A 13,032-nucleotide genomic window follows, 5' to 3' on the forward strand; every position below is an offset into this window, starting at 1 on the left:
CAGGTAAATCACAGTCTAAAGTTGCTGATTGCATATTGGATAAATAAAGCTCCGAGCTGTCATTTATGTTCTTTGTTTTGCTTTAACTGTTCAATTTCTTGTGTACCTGAAATGCTCCAAGCCACTTCTCAGGGAACTTCCTACTGTGCATTACCTCATAGTAAATAGGTTTTTATACAGTATCATTTTTCTTAATTCTCATTTTTCTTTTTCTTTTCCACTTATGGTTGATTATCTTCCTAATTTTTTATTATTTACAAATTCTGAATTTTTCATCCATGAATTTATATCACAGGAAGTATTAACATACTGCATTAATGTCACACACTTCTGTCTATCTCTTAAAACAAGCTATCACATGGAAACAAGGACAATAGATTTGGCCTTCTGTCTCTCAATAGGCCTGCAGCAAGCAGTCCATAGAGTACATGTGATCTAAAGAGCAAATTCTGACAACTTCTTTCCACTGGTACCTTTGTACAATGAACTTTGAAACAGGCAAATGGAAAGCTGTTCTCAAATAATTCCAGACATCATACACTGCACCATTTCTATTGGATTGGGACTTTGTGAATTTCAGTTAAAGATTAGCAGTTTGCTACAAACTATATTTGTTCCTGATAGTTTTTTATTCTGATGCCAAAATTTAGGACTATGTTTAGAAAATCCCTTCCCAAAAGAGGAGAACTGTGTTAACTTGATTCAGATTCTGTTTGTTAAAACCCTGTTGGCTTGTACTTCAGTTTAGCAAAATGATCTTTGCTGTGTTGAGTGAGGGATGTGTTTCATTCCCATTTCCTAAGAAAGTCTCTGCTGGCAGCTCTGACTGCCACTGTGTTCCAGGTCACCACAAGGGTGAGAGATGCAACAGGCAGGGGAAGATTCACCACAGTCCTTGCTGTAGGTTTGTGCCCACGTGGCTTGCTAGGGATGTGTGAAATTTGCATACAGGAAAGAAGAGAAAATTATTGGTAATGGAACTGAAAAAAAGGCTGTAAACAGCTGAGAGGGCAGTGAAAGATGTTGGATTTTTAGGCAGGACTTTTCAGACTTCTTTATTGCAGAAGCATTTGAGCATAAGGAGGTCAAAGTTGGTTTTGAGCCTCAGTATTGCAGGTGTCCACTCATGTTTTTGAAATTGCACACATAACCTTGTAGACAGAACCACTGAGCTGTCAAATGTGAGCGTGCTCTCTTGTTTATTGTCAGACTCTGCTTCCTGCTCAATGACTGAGGGCAAGATGGAACTGGAAAGACTCAGCTCTTCCTCTCCCATTAGGCAAAAATTTTTCAATTAAAAAAAAAAAAGACCATGAGTCTCTACTAGAAATCTGCAAAGACCTATGGGATTTGAGGCATGGAGAGTTTTTTTTTCTGATTAAAACAAAGGTATTAAAATGACCCAGGCCAGTAGATGGGAAGATTTCTTTTTTCTCATCTTCCTCTTTTCTGCTTTTGTCTTTCTAACAAATCAGTAGGAGCTCAACTTGATTGACCAAATAAAAATGGCAATACTGTTTCAAAGAGATCTGAAACCTGAGGCTGGAAAAAAAAAAGCCCAGTTAGGCATATAAATGAACAATATAATTTTAAACTGGAAGCTGCAGCACGTCAAATTCAAAGCCCCAATGCTGTGCTTGTTAGAACAATTACTTATATGAGGATACAGCTTGAAAACAGAGCTGGGTATCATGCTGCAAAATCCTTAAGCAAACCAGCAGATAAAAGCAATGTCACCTGTTCCAATTTGTGTCAAAAGCTGCAGGAGCCATAAATGCCCTTGTAATTTGCTGATACCTGTGACTTTCTCCTGGGGTGAATGAACTGGTTAATTAGTGAAGGACCTGGTTCCTCAGGATCCAGTAAAACCTGCAGTTCCTGCATTATCTAGCCTGGCTTTCCTTATCTCCTATCTCTTGCAAGAGAGGAAGAAAACAACCTGCTATTCTCTTCAGCTGCTCACAGTCCCTGCCTAACCTTTGAGTGAAGCAAGAGGTGAGTGACAGTTTTATAATCCTGCTGATTCCCACAGTTGTCCAGGTCACACTTTCCTGCCTTCAGAGAGTAAACAGCTCCTGTGAGAAGGCGGCTCCTGGTGACAGAATCCATTGTGTTTTAACTCAGAGGACAAGTGTTGGGGAAAACGTTCATGGATGTTGCCATTTTCCCTGGTTTATGAGGCTGAAACAGCCTTTTTAAAAACATAGATAATTTCTTTGCCTTCTTTAATTCCTCATGCTCAGGATGCTGGGTTTTTTGCAATAATTTCATTCAGTACTTTTGAAGATACTGAAGGGAAACCCTGTAAATGTCAAATGTCCTAAAGTCCCATTTTTCCAAGGGAATTAGTTTCGGGGTTTTTTTAACTAGTCCTTTAGTTGTAATTTAGCATTATAAATTGGATGCCTTGCTTTTAGCTAAATCTTTTAAAAACATGTACTTCTTATGCTGCTGTCTCTGATAGAATGACTTATATGAATATAGGCAGAAAAGTATTGAGGAATATTTAAGAACTTTTACATGCAAGATAAGAAGGGTTTTTAGAACTGCAAGACAAAATCTCCACAATATTGAAACTAGAGTTCAAGGTCTTAAAAAGTAATGGTCATAGTGCAGCAAGAAAAGCACTTCCAGAAAAAGTGTAGTATGAAAGACAGGGAGCTAACAACACTGCCTTTAATTAGCTTAAGGGAATTGCATAACACAGAGTAAAATTCTGTGAGCTCAGAAAGTCCAGTCAGGCTTTCTGATGGCCTACAGTAGTTGTTTTAATAAGTTCTGTTTCACCAGGTATGGGAATAAATCTTCCTTGAAAGCCACATTACTTAGCTAAAGGTCCAGTCTGTGTCCTCAGGAAGGCAGAATGACCAAGGAGCATGTGTAAAAATGCTGTTCTTAGGAGATGCTGTCTTCAGAGAGACACACAGAGCCTTTCATTTCAGAGTGATTGAACACTAGAATATACAGAATAGGGGCTTTATGTCATTAATACAGGCATTTTAACACACGGAACTGAAACTTGCATCCTTTGCCTGAGTTTTGTTTGGTTATATGAACCCAAAACTTGTGACCTGTGTCACAAGGATGTCCCTGGCAGCCCCCTCATGTCTGGGGGCCAGAACCTCCACCCAACTCCAATAAAGAAAGCAGCTGCTTCTGACACTGGATTTGAGATGTGTTTGGTACAGGAGAAGAACCCATGGTAGTTTGGGTTGAGTTAGAAAACTAGAGCAGAGCTCCCTGCAGAACTGGATTTGCTTTGTGTTTGCCAGAGCATGCAGCAGGCAGGGATTCCTCTTCTTATCCACAGTGACTTCATTCAGGGTGTGTTTTGTCCTGTAGAGCTCAGGTTTTCCTCAAGGATGCAGCATTTGCTGTCAGCCTAAGCCCAGCTGCTGTTTGGGTATGTCAGAGGGGAAAGTGAGGAGGGGATGATGATCTGCTCTTGCTGTTAAGTCAAGGAAGTCTTTCTGCCATGAAGTTTCAAATTCCTCCTCACTCAGAAAAGGACACTTCAGATGAAAACCAACAGCAGTTTGTTTAACCTTGCATGTTGTCACCAAACCCATCTTCAGAGCTGCAGTAACAGCATCCTTGGAACCCCACAGTTTGTGTTCTGCAGACCCAGGGGAATTCATGCCCTTATGAAGGCCAGACAAAAAAAAGAGGCTCTGAAATGATGGGTGACCAGTTTGAGTCAGCTGTTTATGCCATTTTTGTGATGTTACACGTGCCCTGAAGTCACCAACAAAAGGGGTTTCCACTGCCATTCTTGTGCTATTGACTGATACTTGTGCAGTGACCACAAATATATTTTCTGGGTCAGAAAGGGATGTCTTTGTGTACTGATGGAAACTTGTATTGAGCCAAACAGTGGTCACATTGCTAGTAAAATAGGTGGTAAGTGAAGCATGAACAATTTTAATTACTTTCATCTAGCACAGAGAGGGAATGAACTAATTCTACACTATTTTTCCTATGGAAAACACTTACTGTAACATCTGTATATAGATGTTGTATATATGTAACACATCTATATTTCATATTTATTTATATGTAGCCCTCTTTGTTAATACACACAAATCAAAGATAAAGGATATTTTCTTTCACATCCCAGGTACACAAAAGCACTGATTTATCGACCGGAGCCTGATTTTGGAAACATGTTTCAGATTAAACTAATTATGCTTTTTTTCCTCTCTGCAAATGTTACAACTACTATTAACCCTGCAGTAAGCAGTGATAGAAAATGGAAAAAGCCACACCCTCTGGCAGGCATCAGTTGAGGGGTTAATTTGTTCCATTCAGTTGTGCTCTGATGTTCCTGTGGTGCTCCAGAAGGGCTCAGCTCTGGCAGCCTGGGCTGGCTGGGAGCTCGGAGCCTCTGTGCAGCTGCAGCACTGGGAGCTGGCTCTGCCAGGATGGAGAACTCTGGGCAGTCAAGGCTTGACTACTATGTCTCCTATGTCCACTGCTATAGTGTAGGTCATTCAGCTATTTTTCTGCATGCTTATTTCCTTTCTAAAGCAGTTCTGTCACTGTATTCTGCTCTTACTAACCTCAGTTTGTTTTTATGTCAAAGCATCAGTGTGGCTCTGAGGCTTTTTACTCTTTGTGGTTTTCTCTGCTCTAGAATAAGCAGATAGTAAAAACATATTCTTTACCTATAAATCTAATGATTTACAGGAATGTTTTTAGAGTCATTCCAGGCTTCCAGGCTTGTGAAGCTCTGAAAACATAAGCATTTAGAATTAGTGTTTGTGCTTTTTTCCAGTTCTAGTGAGTTTATATTGCAATATACATAAATATCCATCATTGTTGTAAAGTCTGTGAAGCAAAGTTTGCCAGTGTCTTCCAATTCCTGGTACCACTCTAGGACAGCTCAAAAAAGGGGGCACTGGAAACAGTGTAGGTGACAATGATATTATTTTAATAAGGGTAGTGTGCTTGCACTTCTTAAACTAGGCTTAAACTGTACCTATATGTAGGTTGGACCATACCTTAAAATGGTTGTGGACTGAATTTAGGTACAGGGAAAATGATTTTTTGTAGTTCCAGTATTTACAGGCATTTAGATTTCTTTTTTTCTGAAAGTCATGACTGGAGTCTTTCATTAGACACAGATTTCTTAATATAAGACGTGTATTTAAAATGGTGTTACTCTTTTATGCATGCTGTAGATGTGGGAAGTTGATTTAAAATCTGTTTGGCATTTTTTAAAAGCAGTCTTTTCAAAATGTTTACATGTTTAACTTCCAAATGTTTTGATGGTTTGGTGCCTTTCAAGCCTCTTAAGGCATATCTCTAAATAACCTGTCTAGGGGTAGTTATTGGTCATATGCCATCTTTTCTCACTGAGGATGAGGAACTCCTACATTTCTGTTATTTCTGCTTTTGAAAACACATCTGTGTCATCTCAGTGGTGTGTCAGAGACAGGGGCATCAGTCGTTGTCTCTTGAGATGCTATTTAGGACCCAGCACTGGGGTATCAGTGCCTTGTGCCATCCAGAAAACATTGCAGGGGCTGTAGTGCCTTCAGAGCACAGCTGCACAGAATTACCACGTTCATCTGCAGTCATTCTGGGCATTTATGGGAAAGCCTAATTAAAGACATGCTTGGGTTTCTCATGTAATTATGTTGTTCAGCCCTCTATGTGTCACTGCTTTGCTGAGTAACCTTTGGACTGATGCTTCTCATCTTTCTCTCACCTACAAGGAATAAAAGATGAAGCAAGGAAGGATTAAAAAATTAAATTTTGCATAAAACATGTGTCTGGTCAAGAAATAACTTCTTTTGCAGACTTCTAGTGAAATCTGTAGAAAAGAGTTAGAGCCATGCTCAAGGACTGTGAGGAAGCAATCCCCCTATAACACTCAAATTTGGCTTTTTAAAAAAGTCATCATTACATGATGCTTCAGGAGTGCATCACATCTTGAAATCTCTGTATATAATAAAAGTCTTATGAAGTTCTAGGTAGGGCAATAACCACCTCCTAAGAACTTTAGCACTCCTAGTGAAGAAGAAACAAGCACACCTCTGGCAAGGGTAGACAATTCACTATCCAGGCTCTCTTTTTTGAAAAGCTCCATCTGCTCAGCTTTTGTTTTTATCTCTGGTTTAAATGTAGCAGTTTTTAGAACCTCCCAAATGGAGGACATGGAGTGCTGCCATTGCTCTCTTGTGTGTTACATTGTCACCAGGGTTCTTGTTGTGTAGACAAAAATGTGCAATGCTATGTAGGGAATGTGTATCTGAAGGACACTTCCCTGAAAACCAAAGAAGAGGTGTGGGGAAAGTTGGTTTCATGTTTGTGTGCACTCTCTTGTTTTAGAGATCTTTGGTTTTGAAGTGCTTGAATGTAAAGTCAATGCTGCCTCAGTCTCTGCAGAAGACATTAAGTGTTCATTAAGGTTCAAAGAAGGGATTTCCCTACTGACATAAAAGTACCAATTCCTGTGTTTTTATGTCAGATTAGCTGACTGAGCTCATGAAAAATTGTCCTATCAGTGAGAGATCAGCATGAGCATTTGCCTCATGATGTGGTGTTCCCCATAAAATGTTTCTTAGATTACTTATGATGCTGTTGGATTGCACCAGGTAAGATGGGACAGTAGGTGGGAGTAGCCATTTTAAGGAGAGAGTTCACAAAATTGTTGTAGCTCATTCATTAGAGCAAATAAACTGAGGAATATTTCAGTTCTGTAGATTGGTGTTGTTTGAGAGCTTCAGTGCTGGCTGTGAGTGAATAAATCTGCTGGGTTCAGTTTAATAAAGATATACCTTTGCATATGGTGATCCAGATTTCTTTCTTCCGCTGCTGACTGTGTAAATGCAAGAGCTCTGTTACCTGGAAATGAGTTTTACTGGAGAGAGATGAGATGAGATGAGATGAGAAAGGCTGCCTGCTTTCTCTGGAGTAAAGGAGAGGTAATTCACCAAGAAGTAAGCCAGAAGGCCGTTGGAAATGTAATCAAAATTAAATTACTGCTCGGGGCGTTGCTGTCAAACACGTGGCTTTTCTCAGCTTCCAGGCATATATTTGTGGGGCTTTGTCACAATTTGGAAGACAGGAGTATGAGCTAGTAGATTTTGTCAGAGTTTTGTCTGATGCTGCTCTCTGACAGTGCTGTGTTCACAGAAGGGCTCAGCTTGAAGGCAGCCTGGGCTGGCAGAAAACTCAGAGCTTTTGTGCAGTTGTAGAGCAGCACACTCAGCCAGGGCTGGGAGATGGGCTTCTCCAACATGAATAACTGTGGACAAGCTAGACTTTGCTGTGTCTCTTATTGTGTGTATCTTATTGTTGTATGTTCAGTGCTGTAGTGTAGGTCTATTCAGGTATTTTTCTGGATGCTAATTACTTTATTTTGGCAGTTTTCAAGTTGTGTTCTGTTCATAAGCTCATTTTATTTTTATGTTAAAGAGCCAGTTGAGGTTTTTTGTTCTTTTTAGATATCTTTGCTCTAAAGTCAGCAGGAAGTGAGTGTGAAATGCAAGTGGCTCTTCTAGATAATAATCAAATAACCAAAATATAATAGCAGTCCTCTAGTACATAAATACTGCATTTGTCTCTGCTAAATCAATAGAAACCTCTGGTCTTCTCCTTGAATAGGTGTACCTTAAAGTGTTAATTTTGCTTTCCTTTAGCACCTTGCAAAATGAGGACATTAGCAAAACCTTGCTGAGGTTCTGACCATGCAATTAGCATAGGAAGTGGGAGAAAGCACAATGTATTCATGAAATGAGTATTGTATATTAACTCCCTAGTGAATGCCTTTAAGAGCCTTGTTCAATTATAGCATAACTCTCAAAGTTGATCCCTGAGGAAGAAAACTGAATTGCCAAATAGATGTAGATAATGTGATTAGTTGGGCACCTTTTTCAGGAAGGGAAATACAGGAGTGAGTGAAACCTGAAGTTGAGCCTGTAGTAAATCTACACCATTAAGGTTCAAAGCTTTCTGGTTCATCCCTTTCCAGGTTCTGATTGCCCACACTGCATAAATGCCATTTTTCTCCCCAGCAAAGCAGCTGTTTCTGTTTTGAGCAGTCCTGAGTGCGCTCCTGGGAGTGTGTGAGGAACAGCATGAATGAGACCAAGCCATGTTTGGGGGCCTCCAGGGTCTCTTGCCTCCTTCTGCAGCTCTGAAACACAAAATTCTCTGCACATCCTCGTGCTACCTCAGGGCAAGTAACGTGCAATGTCAGTGTTGTGCTGGGACAGCCCTCACATCGCCTTCAAAAATGTTAAAAAAGAACGTCAGGTTTTTAGATCATAACCAAAAATTGATCCAGGTGCTGTGCAGGATTTTTAGTAGTGTGTAAGTGTAGTGGTAGTAAAGGGTTAAACACACACATCTTGGATTTCTTCTGAACCTGAGGAGATAAAAGAAGTTGCTGGGAAGAATGAGATTGTGGTTCTTGCTTGGGATCATGGCAGGCAGAGTTAAATCAGGAAGGATGTCTCCCTTTGGAAGCAAGGCCTGCACAAAGCACTGAGCTCCTGGTCTGGGCTATGGGGTCTCTTTCCTCCCTGATGTGCAGGACTGTCCTGGACAGTGTCAGCTTTATCCCTTTTCCTGAATGTTGTGTGTGGTAGCAAACTTGAGAGGAATATGAACTGGTGTACACTGAGTCTCTGCTGCTGTAACCCAATGGTTTTCTATCCTAAACTAAAGCTTTAAACCAAATATCTGCAAATCACAGTGCAGTGCAGATGAGCTGGAATTATTTCACTGCTTTCTTTTCCATCTGAGCTCTGCTAAAATTGCTGTTGCTATAGCAAAGATCTCCTTGTGTTTCCTTTGTTGACACAGGCTGCAAACATGTATGAACATTAAATATACATCTCATTGAAATGCATTTTATTATAGTTCTTGCTGATTACTTACACTTTTTAATAAGATTAATTGTTCTTCTATAGGGGCCCATAAACATCAGTGGTGTTTTAGTCAGCATCTACACTGTGATAATAAAGACATGATCATCTCAGTACTACCAGGGTGGTACTGGAATATATAAACTTTTTATTGATAACAGTAAAGGAACTTACAGCAGAATGCATCCTCTGCGGATGTCAGGATACAAAAACTGTTAATTGTCTTTTAAAATAATTTTAACACCAGTAATTAAAGAGCAAAAAAGAATTTGCATTCCTAATGTATTATGGTGTTGTCATTGATTTAGGCAGGACTAAGGACACTTCATGATATTGGCCCAGAAATACGCCGAGCTATTTCCTGTGACTTGCAAGATGATGAACCAGAGGAAAACAATCCAGAGGAGGAGGAAGATGTTTATAAAGTAATGTCAGAACACAACCATGTGAATTGTTTTTTTGTATAATATGAGAGTAAAGAATGACATTGTCCTTGAATATGGAATAACATAGTAATACTTTTAAACCCCTCAAACCAGAAAATATAAATATTTTATAAATAAGTATACTTTATGTACAAATCTATAAAAATGGTAGTATCAGGACTCTTGCATTTCTTCATAAGTTTAGGAAGCAGTTCCTGCAGGGTGCTTCTCCTGCCCCTAATCCTTTCTCATAAATCCTTTTTTTTTCCTTAAGCAAATCCTATCAAAAGGTATGAACCTTGCCATCTCAGATTTTGATAGTGGCAAGGTTGAAACTGGTTTTAACCTCTGCAGTGGTAGATAGGAAGAAGAGAATGAAAGCCTATGCAAGCAAACCACAACAGACACGGAGCTGTGTATTTAAAATGAATACATGGGATTACACAGAGATCAGCTAAATAAAATGCCATTTCCAATCCCATGAGGGATAGCAATAAGAATCAGTCAGAAAAAAGATTAGGTTTCCTGTTTATGCCACTTAGTCCTAAATGGTGAACATGTAAATTTGGTGTTATAATCAGAGGCAGTCTGCAAACCATTTGTCAGCCAGCAAGAAAACTTATTTTTTCCCAAGCATTTCAGAAGAAGCAGATGTAAAACCATGCTTCTGCAGGAATTACAGCAGAAGCCCCATAGCTTGCTACCGTCCTTTGCAAAAAGGAGGATGTGGCACTGGAGACAGTGCCTCAGCTGCCATCAGTAGATGCATTTCTCTGCCAACCATCATTACCTCCTGTCTTCTCTAGATTGAGCTGCAACTCAGGCTGCTGTCATCCAGGACCCACACCTGGCTAGACAGGGAGGCTCCCTAACCTGGGTCAGGTGTCCAAGACAGCTGCATGTCACAGCCATACCTTAGCACCTCATCCTCTCTTTCACCATCCATCCCACCCTCAGGGCTGATAAACAGAAACTCTTTCTTGTACCTCTGCGAGAAGAAAGAATGGAAGCACTGGAGCTGAATGTTCCCTCCCTGGGATTTGCTTGCAAGCTGTTGCATGGCACTCCATCCTGTCTGAGTGACACCCGCTGCAAACCCCTGCCCTGGGAGAGCAGCACAGAACTCCACCAAAACCTTCCCAAAAATTAAGCAAACACATCTCTTTCTGAGGAAGCTGGTGCATGTTCATTTATGGGAATCTAGGTTTCTCCTGCGTAATAAAATGTGGAGAAAGCTGGATATGTCACTTTTACTTGTGTGGAAAAGAATAATGATCACAGCATACTGTTGATTTGACTCTGAAATACAATATTGTCATCACCACAATCACATCTCTGTCACTTCAGGAGATCCCATCTGAAGCATCATAAAATTAGAAAGAAAAATCACAGGTTACTTGAATTGCTACTTTTCTATGCATGTAGGAGAGAAAAGTAAGTTGTCACTGTCAAGAGTGTGTTCTGTTAAGGTATCTGATATAATTCTTTCTTTCTCTTCCCCTAAACCAGAGGAATGGTGCCCTCTTTGGCAACCACATAAACCACATTAGCAGTGACAGACGAGATTCATTTCAGCAAATCAACACCACACACCGTCCCCTGCACGTCCAGCGGCCTTCAATCCCCTCCGCGAGCGATACTGAGAAAAACATGTACCATCAGGCAGGAAACTCTGTCTACCACAACCACCATCACCACAACTCGGTAGGAAAGCACGTTCCTAACTCAACAAATGCCAATCTCAATAATGCCAACGTGTCCAAAGTCCATGGAAAACACCCAAGCTTTGGGAATCGTGAGCACCGATCTGAGAACGGTTACCGCTCACACGCCAGGACTGACCACGAGAAGAGAAGAAGGCCAAGCAGCAGGAGGTAAACTTAAATATGCCTTTGTTTTTAAATAAATTTATGGATACACTATAGGAAACTTAAACTAAGTGAAATTAATTTGAATCTTCATTTCTGTTGCCTGCTGATGTGTGAGGTATATTTAACATCTAGCTCTGATGAATGGGAAATGCATAAAGCCTCACTGGGGTTTGAAAGGAGCAGTCTTCTTTAAAGTGAAATCATGAGTTACAGCACAGACATTGTAATCACCAAAGAGTTTCTCTAAATGACTTGTTCTTAAAATGTTTTTCTCGTTTTTGTGGCCTACCTGGATAGAACACGCTACTATGAAACATATATTAGGTGAGTTGATATTGTTCTGATATAATTGAAGAGGACAGGGAGTTTTTCTTCTTTATTTTTTTTTCCTCTCCTTTCCTATTATTTTCTAAATTAACTGTATAACAATGCATATGCTCAGTAACTTAAGTGATAATTTTTAATTCTATTTTTTTATTGCCTGTCTAAAAGGACAAACTTTTGTTAAAGTTCAAAATTATTTAAGCCCTTTTGAAAGTCCAGGCAGGTTTCTGCAGTTTTCAACATGCTAAAGATCACACCTGATTGTAGCCCTTGTTAAAAATTGACTTACCAAGACTGGAAAAACCACTGGTGTTAGCTTTGATAGATGTTAATGTGTACAGTTCCTTTTATGGGGAACCCAAAATCTTTCCTGATCTTCTGTCTAATTATTTTCCAAGGCACTTCCTAAAACATAAAATCTATTGTTTTAATTAAAGTGCATTGGTAAATGGATGCTCAGTAGTGGTTTTAATATCTAAATTTGCATACCCATTTCAGATTTCTTTTTGAATAACTCAGCGAGAACTTAATATTTGAGCCATTTGGCAAACTTCAGGCATTGGAGGGAGCCTGTGTTTTTCCAAATGACAATGTATATCATATAAAAAGCCTTGAATGTATTTGATTTCATTGAGCATCTTTTTATTGCTTTTCTATTGTACCAGAAGGAAATAAACGAAGGCCATCTTTAAGAAACAGATCCATCATTCATGTTCTGAACTGTAACACCACATCCTGAACTAGAGTGCTGTTAATGCTTGTCTTTTTCTTCTCCTCTTTGAAGAACATTAAAAGAATTATAAGAACATTATAAACAATATAGATATTGATATAAATAGAATAAAAATTTCTGTTTGGTGGCTGCTTCCAGGTCTGACACTGGTGATGGGCGCCGGCCGACCATTCGCCGGGAGGAACACGAGGTGCAAGACTACTGCAATGATGATCATTATCTGGGAGAGCAGGAGTATTACAGTGGAGAGGAATATTATGAAGATGACAGTATGTTGTCTGGAAACAGGTGAGGGTGCTTGTTAAATAAAATAGGGTGCAAAAATATTTTGGTATTTTATGTACATAGATGTAAAGGGCTCACTAAGCACGTTCACACTGCGAATTCTCTAATGAAATTAATACTCCACAACTGCAGGAATGGGAGCTGATGAGGGGGAGAGTATTCCAAAGATGGAATCTTTCCCTTCTACTGACTACATTCAGTAGCATCTCAAAAATAATCTCTGCTTCTGTCCATTTAAAAAAATATGTTCAAGTCCAGCTCAGGAGTAGAGGAATTTATTGCCATTTTACCTTAGATCCATAAGTGGATATGCTCAAGTGCCAGACATGCTTAATTCTCCTCCTCCTTCTCCTGCTAAATGGGCTACATTCACTGGCTGAATTCTGGCAAGATCCAGATCATGCATCCCAGTGATTTGCATGAAAGCTAAATTTTACAGAATTCTCAGGTCACTTTTTTTTTTTGTATGATAGTCAGCATCAAGTAACACCCTTTCAAGATATGATTTTAAACATGAG

General features: G+C 39.7%; 1 protein-coding gene across 1 annotated transcript in view; it reads left to right on the plus strand.

Annotated features, from left to right (window-relative positions):
- CACNA1D (calcium voltage-gated channel subunit alpha1 D) overlaps window positions 1-13,032 on the plus strand; it is a gene marked incomplete at both ends in the record, with an annotated part of 162,208 nt that overhangs the window by 143,136 nt on the left and 6,040 nt on the right. Inside the window, 4 exons of the mRNA XM_084214320.1 lie at window positions 9,185-9,301; window positions 10,811-11,175; window positions 11,470-11,496; window positions 12,368-12,517. Coding sequence (XP_084070446.1) covers window positions 9,185-9,301; window positions 10,811-11,175; window positions 11,470-11,496; window positions 12,368-12,517 — 659 coding nt within the window. The remainder of the gene's footprint in view (window positions 1-9,184; window positions 9,302-10,810; window positions 11,176-11,469; window positions 11,497-12,367; window positions 12,518-13,032) is intronic.

This window comes from Fringilla coelebs, assembly GCF_963513975.1.
Source record: "Fringilla coelebs genome assembly, chromosome: 13".
In the NCBI taxonomy this organism is placed as follows: Eukaryota; Metazoa; Chordata; class Aves; order Passeriformes; family Fringillidae; genus Fringilla; species Fringilla coelebs.